Below are 23510 nucleotides of genomic sequence, written 5' to 3'. Positions count from 1 at the left end.
CAAGACCAAGCGGACGAGTGGAGTGACCATTGGGAACCAGAGCCAGAAACCTCCTATCGCCTCTTTGACTCTTCAGATTACCAGCCCCTGGCGTGCAGAGTCTTGAACGCCCTTGGTCTTCAATCCACTCCAACTGCAGCTTCCACTCCCGCTTTAAAAGGGGCCAGGGTCTTGAAATCCCCTACACCAGCTGAAAACTTCCTCCCTGTCCCAGACCCCATCGCTAAACTGGCCAAGGACGAATGGTCCCACCCCTTACAGGCACGCCGATTTAATAACATTGTGGACAGACTTTATCCTTTGGCCCCGGACTTTTCTACCAGACTGGCTGTCCCTAACATCGACGAGCCTATTTCCAGTTTAGTTTCCAGGTCCCTCTTGCTGAGGGAAGGGGACTCTCATCTAAAGGATGCCACTGAACGGAGACTGGACTTTGCTTTACGCAAGACCCATGAGGCCATCGCCTTTTCCATGCGTGCATCCACATCTGCCTCTATTTTCACCAGGGCAGCGATGATGTGGTTAGACGACCTCATCGAGGACCACAATCCAGATCCTGCCTCCCTGCGCAGATCGCTACTAAAACTGCGTAAAACAGCTGCTTTCGTGGCCGACGCCACCTTGGACGCGAATCAACTAGCAGCACGCGCCCTGGCGGCTCGGATCGTTGCCAGACGGACCCTCTGGCTTCGTCACTGGCAGGCTGACTCTACTGCCAGAGTTAATCTTTCGTGAGCACCTTATGCAGGCTCATTACTTTTTGGGGAAGAGGCATTAAGGGCAGTGCTTGTTGACCCTAAGGACACTTGAAAGCCTGTCTTGGCCACCGTCAAAAACGTCGAGCGCAGACCCTTTAGGCGTTTCGCTTCATATCGCACGTCTCAGCCCTTTCGGGGAACCCGGCCCGGGGGACGAGGCCGTGACTTCCCAGCATTTGACTTCCGCTCCACCAGAGGAGGCTGGAATAGACGTTTCCCCAGTAGAGGTCAGTACCAGGGCCGCAGAGGCTACTCAATGTCCTCATACAGGGGAGGGTCTCGCCAACGCAGACAATACTAAGGCAATACCAGTTGGGGGCAGATTGATTCTATTTGCCGAACTTTGGCTACCTCTGACTCAGGTCTCATGGATCAGAGACCTCTTTTGTTATGGATATGCAATTGAGTTTTGGGCAATACCTCCAAACAATTTTCATCCTTCCCCTTGTCCCAGGGCACTAGACAGGCGCTGCATCATGCAGACTGCGATACAGCACCTTTTGGACATAGAGGCGATAGAGCCAGTCCCCAATGCAGAGAGGTTGGAAGGGGTGTACTCCCTCCTATTTGCTGTGCCCAAACGCGATCTCTCATGGAGGGCGGTTTTGAACCTCAAGTTCATTAACCGTTTCGTAAAGTATCACAGGTTCAAAATGGAATCCCTCCACTCCATTACAGACAGCCTGCAAGAAGGTGACTTCCTTGTCTCTATCAACCTAAAGGAAGCGTATCTCCATGTCCCTATTTGCACAGCCCACAGGAAATTCCTTCGTTTTGCCTTTGACTCCCAGCACTTCCAATATCGAGCAATGCCGTTCGGACTCTCGTCTGCCCCGAGAGTATTTACCAAGGTGCTACTTACCCTAGTGGCTTACCTCAGGCTTCAAGGGGTCCATGTCTACCCCTATCTGGACGATCTCCTAATACGCGCAAGGTCTAGGGAGCTTACTCATCGTCATCTAACACTCACACTCCATATCTTACAGGCCCACGGCTGGCTAGTCAACTTCGACAAAAGCCATCTACAACCAACCCAACGCCTGCAGCATCTAGGGGCAATGTTAGACACACTGCAAGCGACTGTATTCCTGTCCCCAGATCGCATCACCGCTATCACAGACGTCGCAAGGTCTCTGATGCACAAATCTTCTGCAGATGTCATGCTTCTAGCCAGGGCTCTCGGAATGTTGGTATCCACCATCCATATTGTGCCATGGGCTCGGGCACATACGCGCCAGCTACAGTGGGCCCTGTTGCCATTCCAACACGACATTGCCAACTCAAACCATCGAGCAATCCCCGAGTCCCACACTGCGCTTGTCTTTCCGCTGGTGGACAAGGGTACAACATCTCACCCAAGGCACTCCGTTCAGAGAACCCCACCAGACTGTCATTACCACCGATGCCAGTCTCCTGGGTTGGGGAGCCCACTGCAACTCCCAGTTCGTTCAGGGAGTTTGGAACACAGCAGAACAAACTCAAAACATCAACTGGCTGGAACTAAAGGCTGTCCACTTAGCTCTGCTTCATTTTCAGTCTCTCTTCCACTTGGACCATGTCCTCATTCGAACGGACAACACGTGTGCCAAATCTCATTTAAACAGACAGGGAGGCACCAGGTCCAGACCTCTACAGAGCCTAGCTTCCATCATATTCGACTGGGCAGAACAACATCTGCAATCCCTCAAAGCAGAACATCTCAGAGGAATTTGGAATTTCACAGCAGACTGGCTCAGCAGACAACAAGTCTTTCCGGGAGAATGGAAACTTCATCCGACTGTGTTCCATCTTCTCCAGCGTCGATTCGGCCCCTTCTCAGTCGACCTCTTTGCTTCCAGTCGCAATTGCCAGCTACCCAGGTACTTCGCTCGATACCTGGACACGACAGCGGAAGTGGTGGATGCTCTGTCATTGCCGTGGCCGGAGGGACTATTATACACCTTCCCTCCAATACCACTATTAGCCAAAACCTTGCGGAAGGTACGTCGCGAGAGGGCACAGCTGGTTCTGATAGCACCATATTGGCCCTGTCGACCGTGGTTCTCGGATCTCCTGGCACTGTCGGTGACGGATCCCTGGCCACTCCCAGTCAGGCCAGATCTCTTATCACAAGGCCCAGTATGGCATCAGGACCCCAAGTGGCTCAACCTAACAGCATGGCATTTGAACGGGGACATTTGAGATCGGCCGGCCTGTCAGACGCTGTTATTGACATTATTTTGGCCTCGAGAAGATCATCCACCACTCGTATATATCAGCATACTTGGGTAGCGTTCTCCAGGTGGTGTCAGTCTCAACACATCGATCCTTCCAAGGCTACAGTACAACAAGTGCTGCAATATCTTCATAGGGGCCTCATGTTGGAACTTAGACCCAACACATTACGTCGACATGCGTCCACCCTGTCGTCCATTCTTTCAGTATCTTCCACTGACGCCCCTATTGCCTCACATCCGTTTATCAAACGCTTCCTTAGAGGCACTGCTCTACGCTTGCCGGCTGTAGCTCACCGTTTTCCATCATGGAGTTTGTCAAAGGTTCTACAGGCCTTACAACGTCCTCCGTTTGAGCCACTCAGGACTGTGCCTTTACGTCTGTTGTCTTTCAAGGTCCTGTTCCTGATTGCGATTACATCGGCGAGAAGAGTCTCGGAACTGGGCGCATTGTCTTCTGCTCGCCACCTCTGTGTCTTTCACAAGGATTCTGTTGTGCTGAAAACTGATCCTTCATTCCGTCCCAAGGTCAATTCAGTTTTCCATTGCAACCAGGACATTGTTCTACCTTCATTTTGTCCGAATCCTACTCATCCGCTCGAGAAGGCTTGGCATTCGTTGGATGTTCGGAGGGCTCTCAAGACCTACCTGTCCAGGACCCAGGATATACGACAGACTGAGTCTTTGTTTGTATCCTTTCATCCAAGGTCTATGGGGCATAAAGTAACTAATTCCACCTTATCCCGCTGGTTGCGTGCATGTATTACCTTAGCCTATGAGTCCCTTAAGATTCCAGTTCCGCCTAGTATAACAGCTCATTCCACTAGATCAGCAGCCACTTCGGCTGCTTTTGCTACTAATGCTCCTGTTGCCGATATTTGTAGAGCTGCTGTTTGGTCTACTCCACACTCGTTCATAAGGCATTATAAAATAGATCGTTATGCCTCTGCCGATGCCTCATTTGGCAGACGAGTTTTGCAACAGGTTCTTAATGACGACTAGTATGTGGGTGGTCCCTCCCGGTTATGGGCTGCTTAGGTACATCCAGCATGATGGCATTCCTCCTATGGAAAATGGACCATTGGTCTCACCTGAAGGGTGATTTTCATAGGAGAATGCCATCATGACCCTCCCAGTTGGAGGATAACTACATAATTTTTGGGATGGTTTATATATTACAGTTCGTCATTATATTATATTATATTACATTAAATTTTAATTCTCTAGTGAAGTCAAGACTTCTATTACTGTTTTCGCTAGGTTAGAGTCAGATATTATTAATGTTACTATTATTATGTTATGTTCTTGCTGCTAGGCCCGTTGGCCTTTTTTCCTGCATGTTTAGATATATCTCTTTGGACTCGCTGCGAATGAACTGGAGAGTGGGAGGGGCCTGACGCCCTAGTCTTGACTTCAGAAACATTCTTGCCTTTGGACGATAGGACGAGCTATAATCCAGCATGATGGCATTCTCCTATGAAAATCACCCTTCAGGTGAGACCAATGGTCCATTTACCACTGAATTGGAGTGGATTGAGGCTGGATGGTTTCTCAGGCTACCTAGGCACAGTTAGTTACAATTTTGTGTTATTAGATTTCCCATGTGTTTGGGGGGTTTTGTGTGTTGTTTGGTAGGGGTTGAGGAGTCATTTTGCTCTGCCAGTTGGTCTGGTGAGAGGGATCACACCTCCCCTTGGATTCATCCCTGTCAACAGAGTGTCCTCCACTCCAGTCAATTCACAGTTAAATAAAATTTCCACTTTGTGGAAGGTGACTTCAGTATGCAGAATGACTTTTTTTTTTTACTCACTGTGTGAGAAAACTGAACTAAAATCCAGAGGTGTGCTTTTCCTTGTGCAAGGTGTTGCACACAATCTCTTGAGCAATGTTTTCTGTTAGCTCTTGCGCAGCAGTTCACAAAACTGTGCTTCTGTTAGAATTTCTTCTGCTATTGCATCTCTTGATACAAACCAATGAAGATATTAAAATTCAGATTATGGGTGCTGTGCTTAAGTCTCCTAAAATTGCAAGCCACAAACAACTAAAATTAATTTACCCAAGTGCAATTAGAATTACTCTGCAGTCAAGCTTTTAGCCCTTGTGTTATAACTTTGTGTGTAGCTATTGTGTACGGTTTGAGTTCTGTGGTACAAAAACATTAAATAAATACATTTAAAAAGCAATAAAAGCACAATACTTGAAAAATGAGAGGAGTAGCAGTTGCTGACATTTAACATTTTCTTTAGTCTTTCCTGTACTTAGCTTGGTACACAACCATGTCTATTCTTGGACATTACAACAACTTCTTCTTTGCTGCCCACTTGCTCGATATTGCTATGGGTTTTAAGACTTTGCGTACCATCTTATCTTCTGTAACCCACAATGGCAAGCAGGTAAGTTATTGGTAACATTATGCATGTTTTTAAAATGAATTTCTCTACTAAGAAACAATACTACTGTTAATGAGCCTGGAATACCATTTGCTTTTGGAACAACTTAAAACTGTAACATTGTCTTCAAATATGTAATTTAAAACCGAGTGAAGAAAATAAATGTAAATGTGCATAGTGGTCAAGTTTGAGGGATGCTATACACAATCAACATCCTCACTAATGCACCATCCAGACTGCTGATGAGAGAATCAAGAGTTTAAATGGTTCCTTCTATTTAAACCAACAAACTAGCATGCCAGAGAGAATGCTATTGCTATTTCTTACATGGGGGGGACTTCAGTCCTGGGGGCCAAATGCAGCCCTCTGGGCCTCTCTTATCTGGTCTCTCCCTAGGAAAGACCCCTGACTGGCCCTGCTTTACAACCTATTATTTTGCCTTCCTGGAATGTGTTCTTGAACTCTGATAGTGCCTCCTGCTTGTCTTGATGGAGGATAGAGAGGGGTGTGGAAGTGTGTGTAGAACTACACACTGTAGATACTATAATTATTTTAGGAATTTAACCACAAATGGAGGACTCCTGCTTCTGATTTAGTTCATGTACGATTGATTATGAATAGAATAATTTACCGTAACAGTCATGTTACAGATGTTACATTAAAGGACTACTTCAAACATTCAAAAGAAATTTTGTACTCTGATACAAACAGTTCATTATAAATACATTTTGAAACTGGAAAACTAACATTTCTAAATACAATCATCCTGATCCAACTGAGGAGTTCTGCATGCATCTTGAATCAAGATCTATAAATATAAATTTAATGTGTATTCAGGTACTGATGCCACTCATCTGCACTGCATTGCTTTTAATAGGATGCATATTTGAATGTGCACCCCCATCTAGAAGGTGATTGTTAGCATTCACCTTTTAAGAAAACATGTCATGATAGGAGTTGCATCTGAGGAAATATTAGTAAGGAAGACCAAATCATGTGCTAGAAATGTGAAATAGTGCTTATTTTAAGAAGTGGTTAAGGTTATTGTGCAGAGAAAACTGCTTGTTCCCCTAGAAACAGCATAAATTTATTGACATCTGTTTTTATATTTTGTGTGTGAATGAGATTGTGCATATGTAATCTCATACAATTAAGAAAAAGAAATTTATTTTCATATGGAATGAAAATGCAAACATTGACACTACAGCTTATTTTAGTCCCAGCAATTATTTCTATATACTACTCTATTTCAAAGCCTCTGAGAGAACTTCAGAGTCTGTGTCAGAACTTGCCAGTGAATTGGATTTTTCTCTTTTCTTGAATTTGTATGTAGTTCTGCCTCTTTTCCCACCCCAGTTGTTTTGCAAAGCAGCAACATTTAATTCCAACACTGGTACATTTTTATCAACTCTCAGCTGATTGTGCTCCAAGATCATACATTTTATAAAATAAAACAAGCACACTCCTTGATGTTTAAGGATTAGCATTGCTATTTTCATAACTAATCTTAGTACAGACACAAACATGCAAAGACAGCAGGGTTTTTTTAAAGACTTGTCTGGGGAATATGGATCACTGTTGCTGCACTCTCTTTTTCCTTTGGCTTGGTGGCATCATGTAGTCAACCACATAAAGAAGCAATAGCTAAGTCTACTATCAGTGAATTTACAGGTGCTGAAATTTCTTAGTCTCAGGCAAAGCATGAACAGTACTCTTCTCAGTTTTACCTTGAACAAATCTAGCTGTATTTCAAGGTAGAGGCTGAGGCCTCACTGCTAACTGTATGAAAAGCTTTGCTTTTAGACTTCAGTGTCAGCTATACCACTAGTCTCCAGTTTGTCATGCTAATTTTACTTGCATGATGGTATTTATTCATATTCTTCTTTGTAATTTCTGTGCATTCCCACATAAGGGTTCTGAGCCAATATGTATAAAACTGTTTATGTGAGGATGCATAGATGACCACTTGAAGAAACAAAATTATAGGTAAAACACTTGTCTCTTTTAGACTGCCTTTCAATAAAACTGTCAGGGCAGCATGTTAAAAAAATAATCACTATAAAATTAATAAACTAAACACAAAACAAAACAGCAGCAAAAGAAGAACAAAAAACCCTGATCACATTGTCATAATATGACACTGACATGGGAGAAAGGGGGGTTATGTAGCTCAGCATCAGAACTATTACAAGCACTTTTACCATCAAATTCAACCTATTAGTCCAAAACACAAAGGTTTTGCCAGCTGATGAGATAATACAATTTCCTAGCAACAAAATACTGAGCTTTAAATGCTGGGGAAAGCAGATGATACTTCCACATGCACCCTGGGCACCAAATGAGTATCAACTTTCATTTGTTGAACTGCTAGCTCAATCTACAGGGCACTCTATTTGCATAGACTCTACAAAATTGAATGGAGCTTGGGCATAGAAGCATATCAAGAAGTATATCAATATTCTGGCTAGCACTGACCTGCTAGGTTCAAGTAACCATGTTGATAATACTTCTTGACATTATTGTACAACTGCTGTTATTTCAGGAAATAAAATATTAGTTTTAATTTCTGCTCAATATACAATTGCATCTGTTAACAGTATTAATAGATTAAAATGAACATAAGAACATAAGAAGAGCCTGCTGGATCAGGCCAGTGGCCCATCTAGTCCAGCATCCTGTTCTCACAGTGGCCAACCAGGTGCCTGGGGGAAGCCCGCAAGCAGGACCCGAGTGCAAGAACACTCTCCCCTCCTGAGGCTTCCGGCAACTGGTTTTCAGAAGCATGCTGCCTCTGACTAGGGTGGCAGAGCACAGCCATCACGGCTAGTAGCCATTGATAGCCCTGTCCTCTATGAATTTGTCTAATCTTCTTTTAAAGCCATCCAAGCTGGTGGCCATTACTGCATCTTGTGGGAGCAAATTCCATAGTTTAACTATGCGCTGAGTAAAGAAGTACTCCTTTTGTCTGTCCTGAATCTTCCAACATTCAGCTTCTTTGAATGTCCACGAGTTCTAGTATTATGAGAGAGGGAGAAGAACTTTTGTCTATCCACTTTCTCAATGCCATGCATAATTTTATACACTTCTATCATGTCTCCTCTGACCCGCCTTTTCTCTAAACTAAAAAGCCCCAAATGCTGCAACCTTTCCTCGTAAGGGAGTTGCTCCATCCCCTTGATCATTCTGGTTGCCCTCTTCTGAACCTTTTCCAACTCTAGAATATCCTTTTTGAGATGAGGCGACCAGAACTGTACACAGTATTCCAAATGCGGCCGCACCATAGATTTATACAACGGCATTATGATATCGGCTGTTTTATTTTCAATACCTTTCCTAATTATCGCTAGCATGGAATTTGCCTTTTTCACAGCTGCCACACACTGGGTCAACATTTTCATCGTGCTGTCCACTACAACCCCGAGGTCTCTCTCCTGGTCAGTCACCACCAGTTCAGACCCCATGAGCGTATATGTGAAATTCAGATTTTTTGCTCCAATATGCATAATTTTACACTTGTTTATATTGAATTGCATTTGCCATTTTTCCGCCCATTCACTCAGTTTGGAGAGGTCTTTTTGGAGCTCTTCGCAATCCCTTTTTGTTTTAACAACCCTGAACAATTTAGGGTCGTCAGCAAACTTGGCCACTTCACTGCTCACTCCTAATTCTAGGTCATTAATGAACAAGTTAAAAAGTACAGGTCCCAATACCGATCCTTGAGGGACTCCACTTTCTACAGCCCTCCATTGGGAGAACTGTCCGTTTATTCCTACTCTCTGCTTTCTGCTTCTTAACCAATTCCTTATCCACAAGAGGACCTCTCCTCTTATTCCATGACTGCTAAGCTTCCTCAGAAGTCTTTGGTGAGGTACCTTGTCAAACGCTTTTTGAAAGTCTAAGTACACTATGTCCACTGGTTCACCTCTATCTATATGCTTGTTGACACTCTCAAAGAATTCTAATAGGTTACTGAGACAGGACTTTCCCTTGCAGAAGCCATGCTGGCTCTGCTTCAGCAAGGCTTGTTCTTCTATGTGCTTAGTTAATCTAGCTTTAATAATACTTTCTACTAGTTTTCCAGGGACAGAAGTTAAGCTAACTGGCCTGTAATTTCCGGGATCCCCTCTGGATCCCTTTTTAAATATTGGCATTACATTTGCCACTTTCCAGTCCTCAGGCACGGAGGAGGACCCGAGGGACAAGTTACATATTTTAGTTAGCAGATCAGCAATTTCACCTTTGAGTTCTTTGAGAACTCTCAGGTGGATGCCATCCGGGCCCAGTGATTTGTCAGTTTTTATATTGTCCATTAAACCTAGAACTTCCTCTCTCGTCACCACTATTTATCTCAGTTCCACAGAATCCCTTCCTGCAAATGTTAGTTCAGGTTCAGGGATCTGCCCTATATCTTCCACTGTGAAGACAGATGCAAAGAATTCATTTAGCTTCTCTGCAATCTCCTTATCATTCTTTAGTACCCCTTTGACTCCCTTATCATCCAAGGGTCCAATCGCCTCCCTAGATGGTCTCCTGCTTTGAATGTATTGATAGAATTTTTTGTTGTTGGTTTTTATGTTCTTAGCAATGTGCTCCTCAAATTCTTTTTTAGCATCCCTTATTGTCTTCTTGCATTTCTTTTGCCAGAGTTTGTGTTCTTTTTTATTTTCTTCATTCGGACAAGACTTCCATTTTCTGAAGGAAGACTTTTTGCCTCTAAGAGCTTCCTTGACTTTGCTCGTTAACCATGCTGGCATCTTCTTGGCCCTGGCGGTACCTTTTCTGATCTGCAGTATGCACTCTAGTTGAGCTTCTAATAGAGTGTTTTTAAACAACTTCCAAGCATTTTCGAGTGATGTGACTCTCTGGACTTTGTTTTTCACCTTTCTTTTTACCAATCCCCTCATTTTTGTGAAGTTTCCTGTTTTGAAGTCAAATGTGACCGTGTTGGATTTTCTTGGCAATTGGCCATTTACATGTATGTTTAATTTAATAGCACTGTGGTCACTGCTCCCAATCGGTTCAACAACACTTACATCTCGCACCAGGTCCTGGTCCCCACTGAGGATTAAGTCCAGGGTTGCCGTCCCTCTGGTCGGTTCCATGACAAACTGGTCTAGGGAATAGTCATTTAGAATATCTAGAAACTTTGCTTCTTTGTCATGACTGGAACACATATGCGGCCAGTCTATGTCCGGGTAGTTGAAGTCACCCATTACTACCACATTTCCTAGTTTGGATGCTTCCTCAATTTCATATCTCATCTCAAGGTCTCCCTTAGCTGTCAAAGAAAAAGCAATGTCTACAACATATACTATTTAAATACTCATAAGCCCATTTATTTATTTTATTTGTTGGATTACAGTGTGGGTATTGTTTGTCTTTAGGGCACATGGTTACACCACCTACAGCTGTGAGTGAGGGAGAAGTAGAATTTGGCAGATGTAGCCTGCCAATGATTAGCAAGCAACTAAATTGAGCTTATTTCAGTTTATTTAATAAGGAATAATTTGCATTGCTTTTCTCTGTATATGATGCTCAGCTAGGGCACTGGAAGTGTTCACTGTCTGTTTCCCCCTCTCTCAAGGTAAATTTCTAGGCTTTTATGGGAATTTGACAGGAATAAGGCAATCACCGGGGCATTAGACCGGATGGATCCGAAATGCCCTCTCCCCCTGAATAGAGCTCAGACAGCACCATGGTATAATCCACGGTTGCGAACTCTGAGGCGGAAGGTGAGATGACTAGAGCGCCGGTGGCGAAAATCTCGCTCTGAGGACGATCGGACACGGGTTAGAGCAGCTACAGCAGCCTACCATGTGGCGATAAGGGCAGCAAAAAAGGATTTTTATGCTGCCTCTATTGCATCCGCAGAGTGCTGTCCCAGGAGGCTGTTCCAAGTGGTCCGAAGCCTGATCGGTCCAGTTGCTTTGGAACCTATGGAACATTCTAAGACCTCCTGTGATGAGTTTGCAAAGCACTTTGCAGATAAAATCGATCGTCTAAAGAGTGTGATTCCGCACGCTATGGGTACAGTGAGCAAGCTAGAGTCGGCCAGTGGTTCTCCGGTGGTGTAGAATCAGTTCCAGCTTCTTCCTTCTGATGAAGTGGACAAGGTGCTTTCAACTTTAAGGCCAACCACCTGCTTGCTCGACCCTTGCCTGTTGTGGCTCATTATGAGCTGCCAGGACAGTCTGGGCGAGGGGATCAAGGCGGTGGTAAATGCATCCTTGGAAGAGGGCGTTCTGCCATCAGCCCTCAAGGAGGCAGTAATAAAACCAATTTTAAAGAAGCCCTCCTTGGATCCCCAAGATTTGAACAACTTTCGCCCAATCTCAAACTTACCATTCTTGGGCAAGGTGGTTGAGCGGGTGGTGGCGAAGCAGTTGCAAGGAAGCGGATTATCTGGATCCATTTCAGTTGGGTTTCAGGCCTGGACATGGAACTGAAACAGCCTTGGTGGATGATATGAGGAGAGCGTTGGATAGGGGTGAGTGCACCTTCCTCGTCCTCCTGGACCTCTCAGTGGCTTTTGATACTGTTGTCCACGGTATCCTTCTGGATCGCCTGGAGGGGTTAGGCATAGGGGGCACTGTATTGCAGTGGTTCCATTCCTTCCTCTCTGATAGACATAAGAGTAGCATTGAGGGATGAGGTTTCAGATCCTTGGCCTCTCACTTGTGGGGTGCCACAGGGCTCCATCCTCTCCCCGATGCTATTTAACATCTATATAAAGCTGCTGGGGACTATCATCAGGAGATTTGGGCTGCAGTGTCACTAGTATGCGGATGACACGCAGCTCTATCTCTTGTTTAAATCTTCACCGAGGTTGGCTGTAGAAACCCTATCCAAGTGCCTGGAATCAGTGAGTGGCTGAATGGGAAGGAATAAGCTGAAGCTGAACCCTGACAAAACCAAGGTACTGTTCGTGGGAGACAAGGGAAGGTTAGGGGATTTGGACCTGGTGCTCAATGGGGTACAATTGCCCCTGAAACACCAGGTCTGTAGCCTCAGGGTCATTCTTGACTCCCAACTGTCCATGGAAGCTCAGGTTTCAGCTGTGAGCCAGGCAGCGCTGTATCAACTCCATCTGATATGGAGGCTACACCCCTACCTTCCCAATCATCTGCTCCCATCTGTGCCCTGGTCTCCTCTCACCTAGACTACTGTAATGCGCTCTACGTGGGGCTACCCTTGAAAACGGTCCAGAAGCTGCAACTGGTACAGAATGCAGCGGCGCGCCTGATTAAAGGCAGCTGCCAGCCAGATCATATCACTCCAGTGCTAAAAGAGGGCTTTTTCAGTTGTGGCCCCCACCCTGTGGAACTCCCTCCCAAATGATCTCCACCATGCCCCTTCCATGATGAGTTTCTGCCAGGCCTTGAAGACCTGGCTCTTCAGGCAGGCTTTTGGGGTGGGCAAGATTTTATCTTCATTGTTTTTAGATTTTTAATGTCTAGGTAGTGTATGCCTGTTTTGTATGTCGCCCAGAGTGGCTGGACAGCCAGCCAGATGGGCAACTAATAAATTCAATAAATAAATAAAATGCTTTGAGAGGCTTGGCCTCTTTGGGGGCAAACAATAGGATGCTCATGGATCCCTATCTGTGGCTATTGTGCTGGGGGGAAAAGCCCCGTGTGATGAGTTACTGTACATGAACAACTTGCCAAATGATAGACACCAAATGGAACAATTTAAAGAATGTTTTAGAAAATGGCTGAGGACCAGTCATAGCAGTAAGTTGTCTGTACCCTCAAACCTTGTTTGTCTTAATATATTTTTTCATGATACAGTATTCATATTATTCCAGTCTCACTATTTTAGGAAATCATGATTTCCCCTCCACATTGTATTACCTAGGAATGTTGGTTCTTTTATATACCACGAGCAAGATTTTAATCCCTAATTGTGGTTTTTCTCCATGTGATACTTTATTTTGGATACACATAGCTTGTTTTGACTGTTGGACTCTTGGCTGTAGTGGTATACCTTTACACAGTTGTGGCATTCAACTTCTTCCGCAAATTTTATAACAAGAGTGAAGATGAGGATGAACCAGATATGAAGTGTGATGACATGATGACTGTAAGTTCTTGGACATGACTGCAATTTTTTAAATCACAAAGGCCCCTGTGAGGGCAAACAGAACTACTGCAAACTGAAGTTTTAGACATATATTTGAAACCACATCAATAAGAATATCTAGTCATTTGTAATCTTGTATACAGATGTTTTAATAATATAAACCATCGCCCTATAGGATATAATTTAATTTAATGTAAAGTGCATGCAGATTAGTCAGAATCTATACAGAAATCAAATACACTTGATATTTTTTGGGGGATTCTCCTTGAAATTATACCAAAATATGCACTTTTTACTGTTTTTGATTAAAAACCAAACACCAAACATTTTTCTAACAATTAATTTGGTGTTTTCTTTGAGCCCATGTTCTGGTATTGTTCCTGTGCCTCTTAGCACACTTTTTTTTCCACCTTTGGCTCCCAGGGTTTATAGTAAAACCCTTGGAATAGCACTTCGCTTTGGAAAAACAGGCAATTCCCATTGAAATGAATGAATGCTAAAGGCATGGTAGTGGATTTTGTCCTGCAGCACCTCTGATCTACCAGGTCTCCTTGTTTGGACTACGAGGCCTTTTGGGCAAGCCACTCTCTCTGCCCTGTACCTGATGTCATATATCAGAGGCAGCTGGACAGCCATCTGTCAGGAATGCTTTGATTTGGATTCCTGCATTGAGCAGGGGGTTGGACTTGATTGCCTTGTAGGCCCCTTCCAACTCTACTATTCTATGATTCTATGTCAGGTGTGGAGCTGTTAACCAAAAAGGGTTTACAAATTGGCAATTGGCAGCACCTGCAAAGCCCAGTTGCACAGCAGTTTTCCTCAGGTAGCCTGCCGTCATGTGGGATACAGCGCCATCTAGCGTCCGAAGGCAAGAATGGATCGAAGTCAAGACCTGGGGCATCAAGCCCCTCCCACTCCAGTTCATTCTTGCCTTCGTTCAAGGCATTTGGATCTTCTACTTTAGCATAGCTAGTTTGTGACTGATGGATTTGATTTACCTTACTCCCTTCCCTCTTTCACAGCTTTTTTGCCTGGCTCGTTTGTTTGGGGGGTTTTCTTCATTTTTTGCCTAAATCTCTCCCCCTCCTAAGTACCTGTGTTGGGGGTTCTGGCGGCTGCCATTCTCCCGTTGGGGTTTTTTCTTTCTCCCGTGAGACGGCTTTATTTCCTCCTACCACCGCACTGGTGGTTTTGATTTTTTTCCTTCAGTTGTTTTGTTGGAAGTCACGACTGTGGTTCCACTTTCAGTTTATTCCCCTCACCTCAGCCCGGTCTGGGGCTCCGGCGGCTGCCGTTTCCCCCCCCCTTTTTTTAGTTCAGGTGTTTTGCCTGAGACTAGCCTTGGCTGGGAGCGCACGGCTGCGGCTCCCCCTCTGTAAATTACCTCTGCTATTGTTTCACCCAGGCTTGGGTGACATTTGCAGGCTTAGCAGCCTGTCCGGGAGCCTGCGGCTGCGGCTTCCCTTTCTTGCTCCCAGCTCCTACCGCCAGCTTAGGTTTTCATGCGGCCGCGGCAGCACTTTATTTTTCAGGCACCGCTTGGAGTTTGCCCTTGCTATCTGTTTACCTGGCTCCCTCCGCGGCCGTTACTGGTCAGTTCCGACCGTTTGAAGCACACAGAGCTCTTTTGCCTACCCGCCATTGCTCCTTCTCCTTCCCTGCTGCCATTTTGTTTTCACTTTTCCCGTCTTTTCTGTTCCTCCTCTGCTTGCATTGACTGTGTAGCTATTTAGTCAGGCTCTCCAAGTCTTTCGAATTTAAATATAATTTATAGAGAAATCCTGCAAGGCTCATCTCTACAACAGTCTCTCAACTCTTCCTGACAGTTGGTGCTGTACATTCCCCTGTGGGTGTGTACTAAGCTCTTTCCCCACACGACTTGTTGGCATTGGGACTTCTCTGCACAGCAGCTGGATATTGGGACTGTACATTCTCCCCCATGTGTGGGCGTGTACAAAAGTTGAGGTGGCCACATCACTGCTGCACTGTGCATTTGGGACTGTACATCCTCCCCCACCTGTGGGCGTGTACTAAAATACCTCACCACACTGCACCCCTCACCTCTGTGCATGTGTGGTGCTAGTCCCTCGCCACCCCGCACCCCCCACCTCTGTGTGTGTGTTGGTAATATATATACCATGTGTTGGTGATAGTCTCTCGCCACACCGTACCCCCCACCTCTGTGCGTGTGTTGGTGATATATATATATACCACATCTCTGGGCGCGTAGAATGGTGGATCAACACCCAGAGGCACATCCGTCTGGGGCAAATCAACCCTACAAGACCTCGCATCACAAGTCTGCCAAGCAAAAACTAGCCAGACTTCACTCCAAGGCCGTGGCTAAAACTAAACACCTGTCTAGCCACAGTGCCACCAAGCGAACACGTTATATTTCTGTTCCGCATTCTGAGGCTGCTAGCCAAGAAAGACTGACAGCCCTCTTTCACTCCCCAGCTGGATCGTCTGAGGATGAGTTCGAGGGTTTTCCTGACCAGCCCGTGGTCTGCCCCTCTCAATCCAGTTTGCCACACCAGTCCAGTGAGCCCCTTGCAGCCGTATCTCAACAAGGACAACCACCCGCTGTGCCTCTACAAGGGCAACCATCTGCCTCTTTACCGCAGTTATCTCCTGAATTCCTTTTGCAGTTAAAGGATATGCTGAGCTTTTTATCACAAGAGCAGTCGAGAGCCCAAACAGCTCCATTGCTCCAGCACAGCGAGCAGCGACTTTCCTGTGCTCCTGCTCTGTGTGGCTGTACTGATGCAATACCTCCACCCTCTCCCAACCCATCTGATGTTGTTAGAGGCAGGATTGGAGATGAGATTCCTGGTTTGGAGGATCCAGAGTATTCTCTTCAGGCCGAGGGAGATGAGTGGAGCGATGAGGCAGAACTCAAGGAGGACACCTCATATCACCTATTTGATGTGGCCAACTTTCTTCCCTTCACTCGTAGAGTTCTGGGCACATTAGGTCTTCAGACTACACAGCCTGAGTCTACCACCCCTCCTATGAAAGGGGCCAAAGTCCTCATGTCTCCCAAATCAACGGATCACTACCTACCTGTGCCAGATCCCATCGGCAAACTGGCCAAGGAAGAGTTGGATCACCCACTGCAGGCATGCCACTTTTCTGTTATGGCTAAAAGACTCTATGCACTGGTCCTGGACTTTATGAATCGTTTACATGTCTCAGGCATCAACGAGCCGGTCTCTAGTTTGATTTCGCGATCCCTCCTACCAAAACAAGGGGACTCACAACTAAAGGACCCCTTTGAACGCCGCATGGATTATGCTTTTGGTAAAAATCACGAAGCTACCACTTTCACTATTCAGGCATCGGCTGCAGTTTCCATCTTTTCAAGAGCGTCTATGATGTGGCTGGACGAACTCTTGGATGATCCCAATCCAGACCCTGTAAAGCTTAGAAAAGGCCTGGTAAAATTACATAAGACTGCAGCATTCATGGCCGCCACGTTAGTTGCCACTCAGCTGGGAGCCTGAGCCCTAGCTTCACAGGTGGTAGCTCGGCGTACGCTTTGGCTCAGGCACTGGGACGCTGATTTTATGGCTAAGGGCAACTTGTCAAGGGTGCCTTTCTCTGGGTCATTACTTTTCAGAGAGGAGGCCCTCAAGGCGGTCTTGGTAGACCCAAAGGACAGCTGAAGACTGGTGTTGGCCACATCCAAGAGGGAGGATCGTAGGCCGTTTAGACGTTTCACTCCTTACCGCTCCTTCTAGCCCTTTCAGGGAATGTGGCCTGGGGGGCGGGGCCACAATTATCGATCTTCCGATTTCCATCCCTCCAGAGGAACTTGGAACAGACAACGATTCCGGGGCAGAATCCAGAATCGAGGAAGTCAAGGAGCCTCAGCTTCATCATATGGCAGAGGAGCTCATCAACGTAGACAATACAGACGCTTTCCCGGTTGGGGGCAGATTGCTACGGTTTGCAACTCACTGGTTGCTTCTGACAGAGGTTGCTTGGGTCAGAGATCTCTTCACTCACGGTTATGAACTGGAATTTTGGCATATCCCTCCAGACAGATTCATCCCCTCCCTCCTATCCAGAGTTCGAGACAGGCGCCAGATCATGCAGGAAGCCATTGCCCATCTTCTCGATATTGCAGCAATAAAACTGGTACCATTGGTGGAGAAAGCGCAGGGTGTTTACTCGCTCCTATTTGCGGTTCCCAAGCGAGATCTGTCATGGAGGGCGGTGTTGGACCTCAAATTTGTCAACCATTTCGTGAAATATTGACGGTTCAAGATGGAGTCCCTGGCGACAATTATAGGGGCTCTACACGAAGGGGACTTTCTGGCTTCCATAGACCTGAAGGAAGCATACCTCCATGTGCCCATCTGCCCGGCCCACAGACGTTTCCTGCGATTTGCCTTCAGCCCCCACCACTTTCAAAATGGGGCAATGCCTTTCGGACTCTCATCGGCCCCAAGAGTCTTCACCAAAGTACTCCTCACCCTGGTGGCTTCCCTCCGCCTCCAGGGCGTTCACATTTACCCTTAGGTGGATTACAGAGATCGGGCCATCACGTTCGCTCTGCCCTCATGGTTCTGCGCACCTATGGTTGGCTTGTCAACCTCGACAAAAGTCAATTTCAGCCAACTCAGCATCTGCAACACCTGGGCACCCTTTTAGACACCACACAGGCCATGGTCTTTTTATCACCAGATTGCATTACAGCCATCACAGAGATGGCTTGGCACCTCGCGTGTCGATCAAGCGTGGACATAATGCTTCCGGCAAGGGCTCTGGGGATGTTTGTCTCGACCATCCATATCATATACCATGGGCTCGACACCACACTCGACCCTTACAGTGGGCCTTACTTCCGTTCCAACAGGACATTGCCACGTCCAACCACCGGACAGTCCACCTGCATCCGTCTCTGCGAGCCTCCTTCCATTGGAGGGCGACAATCAAAAATCTCAGAAGGGGAACCCCGTTCCGAGAACCAGACTGAACTGTAATAACGACAGATGTCAGTCTGTCGGGATGGGGCGCCCACTCCAATTCCCAATTTGTGCAGGGTGTCTGGTCCGCCGCAGAAGCAAGTCGGAACATCAATTGGCTGGAATTGAGAGCAGTCCATCTGGCCCTTCAGCATTTTCACCCTATATTCCTTCTGGGCCATGTACTGATTTGCACGGACAATACCTGTGTGAAATCACATCTGAACAGGCAAGGGGGAACCAGGTCACAGTTCCTCCAGACGGAAGCGTCTCAGCTCTCCGACTGGGCCAAAATACATCTAGTTTCACTGAGGGCGGAACATCTCAGTGGTGTTTTGAATGTTACGGCCGATTGGCTCAGCAGACAACAGGTGATCCCGGGAGAATGGAAGCTTCACCCTATGGTGTTCAGTCTTCTCCAACGACGGTTCGGCATCCTCTCGGTGGACCTGTTTGCCTCCAGTCACAACTACCAGCTACCTCGCTACTTCTCCAGATATCTGGACACCAATGCGGAATCGGTAGACTGACTCTCGACACAGTGGCCAGCAGGCCTCCTATATGCCTTTCCTCCAATACCACTACTGAGCAGGACCCTGAGGAAGCTACGACGCAAAAAGGCCCGTCTGGTCCTGATAGCCCCGTACTGGCCTTGCCGGCTGTGGTTCTCCGATCTGCTCTCCCTTTCAGTGATGGACCCTTGGAGGTTGCTGCTCAGACCAGATCTCCTCTCTCAGGGTCCGATTTGGCATCCGGACCCCAAATGGCTCAATCTGACAGCATGGCATTTGAACGGGGACATTTGATTCGTTCAGGACTTTCTCAGGAAGTTGTGAACACAATCCTCATGTCTCGAAAACAGACAACCTCTCGTATCTACCAGAGTACTTGGTTTGCTTTCTCTAGCTGGTGTGACTCAAAACATGCAACCATCTCAGGCCAATGTTCAACAGCTACTGCAATTTCTACATAGAGGCCTCAAAATGGGACTTAAACCTAACACCTTGCGTTGCCACGCCGCCACCATATCGTCTATTCTCTCTGTCACATCTCCTAGTATTCCTATGGGCTCACACCCACTCGTTAAACATTTTTTGAAGGGAGCCGCCCTGCTGTCGCCAGCAGTTTGTCACCGCTTTCCTTCGTGGAGTTTATCGAAGGTCCTGCAAGCCCTGCAACGGCCTCCCTTTGAGCCCCTTCGATCTGTGCTATTACGACTTTTGTCCTTCAAAGTCCTGTTCCTCGTGGCGATCACCTCGGCGAGAAGAGTCTTAGAGTTGGGGGCACTGTCCTCGGCCCGCCATCTCTGTATTTTCCATAAGGACTCAGTGGTACTGTGTCTCAATCCCTCCTTCCCTCCCAAGGTCATTTCGGCATTCCACTGTAACCAGGACATTGTTCTTCCTTTGTTCTGTCCGGATCCTGTCCATTCCCTGGAGAAGGCCTGGCACTCGCTAGATGTCCGGAGGGCCCTCAAGACCTACCTGTCTTGAACCCAGGTCAACGGATTCACTATTTGTAGCCTTTCACCCTCGTACTCTGGGGAAAAAGGTGCCCAGTTCTACGTTATCTCATTGGTTGCGTGCCTGCATTGCATTGGCCTATGAGTCGCTTCAGCTGCCAGTGCCTCATAATATAACGGCGCACTCAGCTAGGTCAACAGCCACTATGGCTGCTTTCGCTACCAACGCTCCTCTAGTAGAGATTTGCAGAGCGGCTGTATGGTCTACCCCAAATTCCTTTATACGGCATTACAAGATAGACCGTTACGCCTCTGCCGATGCTTCCTTTGGCAGGTGTGTTTTACAACAAGTTCTTTACGACAATTAATCAAGGGGTGGTCCCTCCCTATTTGGGGCTGCTTTGGTACATCCCACATGATGGCAGGCTACCTGAGGAAAATGGACCATTGGTCTCACCTGAAGGGTAATTTTCTCAGGTAGACTGCTGTCATGGCCCTCCCTATTGGAGGCTATTGGGCTTTTTGGTACCTGGCAAATTATTACTCTTTAGAGTTATGGTGTTTATACTATTTAGCTAAGTCAAGACCCTTTTGGAACTGTTAAAATGCATGTAATCTTTGGGGTATTATTTGGGACAATGTTTCCTTGCTGGTAGGCCCATTGGTCTATTTTGTCTTCTCAGATATAACTCACTTTGGTCTCGTCACGAATGAACTGGAGTGGGAGGGGCTTGATGCCCCAGGTCTTGACTTTGATCCATTCTTGCCTTCGGACGCTAGATGGCACTGTAGCCCACATGACAGCAGTCTACCTGAGAAAATCACCCTTCAGGTGAGACCAATGGTCCATTCTCAAGCACCTGAGAGCTAGCTGGTTGTCAGGCATTTGGGAACAGTTGTGCAAAGTACTTTGCCAGCCCTATGCTCAGGAAGTGCTGAGCACAGGGCTCACAAATCAGTTTATGCAGTGCTTCCAACATGCCTGATAGCCTGCTGGAGTTTGGGAAGTGCTGCACAAAGCACTTTGTGAGCCCTGAGCTCAGTGCTCATCACCTGAAGTCATTTTGATGTTAGATAAGTGACAGATGGGATGCCCCACTCATCTTTCAAAGTTAGCCCATAGGGTGGGGAGATCACGATCTGGCCCACCAGGTCAAAAAGGGTTCCCACTCCTGCTATAGAATGTGATATAAAATGTAGTGATAGTACAAAAGTGGAACTACTTACTCTTCTAATTCAAAGCAGTCAAATTCTCTTTCATGAAATTTAACAAATTCTTTTTTCTAGTGTTACCTCTTCCACATGTATGTTGGTGTAAGAGCAGGTGGAGGCATTGGAGATGAAATTGAAGACCCTGCAGGAGACCCTTATGAAATGTATCGAATTGTTTTTGATATCACATTTTTCTTTTTTGTCATTGTCATCCTACTGGCCATCATTCAAGGTACGTTGATTTAACAGCCAAGGAAGCGAGATTTTACTAATCTTTTCTAGGGGCATGCTACACAGGTTCAACAGTGCAGAATTAAGGAGTAAATTTAGAAATGTTAAAAGTTAGTATTCTAGCATTCTTTGGGCAATACTGAAGCCTTACTGCAGATAATGAGAACATTAATTAACTGGCCACTATATTTAATATTCATAAATAATTAAAAATAAAATTGTGATTTTATTATCGTTTAGTTGCTCATTACAGTATAACTTTAATATCTCAAATTTTTTAAAGGAAGATATAAATTTATTAGAAGTATAAATTTCTGTCAATTTCTACTTGTGTTTTAACACAGAATTAAAATTACACTGCTGGCTCATGAAATTTCTAAGAGATGAAAAGGATAATATTGTGAACTGAACAAGAAGGAGAAGTACCTTGTGCTTCCTATTCTTTTGCATCTCCCCATCATGTGCTGCTAGCCTCTCAGTTAAGATATTCTTTCCATGTAGTTCGCTAGACTCTCCAACAATGACCCTCTTTCCTATTTTGGCACTCTCCCTTGGTGTCTTCTACATCTGATACCTAGCTCATGCACCTAAATGTCCTACAACTAAATGTATTGACAAACACACTGAGATTTTCTTCACACTTCTTTAAGAAACACAACTAAGTAAAAGAGAAATGTATTTGAAACACTTTTATAATATTAAGGGGTATAACTGGTGCAAATGATCTTCAGGTTTCAGTTTTTTAAAAGTGTAAGCTTCTTTACACTTCTTCCATTTCATACAATAATAGGTCTAATTATTGATGCCTTTGGTGAATTAAGAGACCAGCAAGAGCAAGTGAAAGAAGATATGGAGGTACTGATTAAGATACTATATTGATTTAATTTGACTGCAGTAAATGTCTAAATATTAGAAAAATACTATACACAATTACTGGTAAGAATCCAGATTAATTCACAGTGCATATTTTATTTCTAGACCAAATGTTTTATTTGTGGAATTGGTAATGACTATTTTGACACAACTCCCCATGGATTTGAAATGCATACTTTACAAGAGCACAACTTGGCCAATTACCTGTGAGTATATGCACCTTTTTTTCTTTTTTAATACCAACTTCTTTCTAATAAACTTTTAGCATTAGCTTGACAATACAATCCTATGCATGTCTACTCAGAAGCAAGTCCTACTGAGTTCATTGGGACTTAATCCAACTGAAGTGTGTATAGCAGAAGGGCTCTCTAGATGCTGTTGGACTAACTCCCATCAGCCCCAGCCAGCATGGTCAATGGATCATGGCAGTTATAATTCAGCAATATCTGGGGGGCCACAGGTCCCCATGCTTGCTGTATAGGACTGTAGTCTGAATCTTGGGAACACACATTAAAACTTCTCAGCACTGTGCTTACTGGTCCAAGATCTAGGAGGAGCAACTAGAGCTTTTTATTTACATTTTCTCCTTGGCAAATCTTGCCACTAAAGCCCCTTGGGACAGGGATCTGTTAAAGCCATGCTTTGCAAAACACCATGTACATAAATTTGCATCATCTTCACTGAGGAGTTGAACATCAGGTAACGAATAGCCATGATTCATCCTATCTATATTTAATTGTTTAAAGCAGTATTAAAATAAAAACACAAGATCAGTCATAACCAGAAATAAAATATCGCAAATAATCAAACAGCAGAAAGTAGCAAGATCAACTTATTTAGGAATGGAAGCTGCTGCAATGCGAAAACATCAAAGGAAGTTTTGACTGGGCTTGTAACTCAGGCCTGTTCCTCCCTTGAATTGTAGCCCAAATTTCCAAACAGAACGTATCCCCATATGTGTAGGTACATAAAAATTAGAATTTCATTATATCCAAGTTTTTCTTACATTGAAATCAACTTTACTTTCTCAAGAAACAGAACTCTACAGTTAAAACACTATGTATAGTTTCATATTCTTCATTCCAGGTTCTTTCTGATGTATCTCATTAATAAGGATGAAACTGAGCACACAGGACAGGTAGGCATTACATTATTTATTACTACACTTAACAGTGAACTTGAGCTATGGGGCCATCCACAGAAAAGGTAGGGATTTCTGTACAGTTGGAGGACTTCCCAGGTATCCAGAAAAATATTAGCTTGAAAGCAAGAAAGGAAAGATGGAAAAGCTCAATGAAGAATTAGCATACTCATTGCCT

At 45.3% G+C, this 23510-nt stretch overlaps 1 protein-coding gene across 1 annotated transcript in view; it reads left to right on the top strand.

Moving 5' to 3' along the window:
- RYR3 (ryanodine receptor 3) overlaps nt 1-23510 on the top strand; it is a 481871-nt gene that overhangs the window by 453711 nt on the left and 4650 nt on the right. Inside the window, exons 98-103 of the mRNA XM_061612803.1 lie at nt 5218-5364; nt 13309-13443; nt 21163-21319; nt 22109-22173; nt 22297-22397; nt 23278-23329. Of these exons, the coding sequence (XP_061468787.1) occupies nt 5218-5364; nt 13309-13443; nt 21163-21319; nt 22109-22173; nt 22297-22397; nt 23278-23329 (657 nt within the window). The remainder of the gene's footprint in view (nt 1-5217; nt 5365-13308; nt 13444-21162; nt 21320-22108; nt 22174-22296; nt 22398-23277; nt 23330-23510) is intronic.

The sequence above is a fragment of the Rhineura floridana genome, chromosome 2 (genome assembly GCF_030035675.1).
Source record: "Rhineura floridana isolate rRhiFlo1 chromosome 2, rRhiFlo1.hap2, whole genome shotgun sequence".
NCBI classification, from domain to species: domain Eukaryota; kingdom Metazoa; phylum Chordata; class Lepidosauria; order Squamata; family Rhineuridae; genus Rhineura; species Rhineura floridana.
This window is presented reverse-complemented; position numbering and strand designations above follow the sequence as displayed.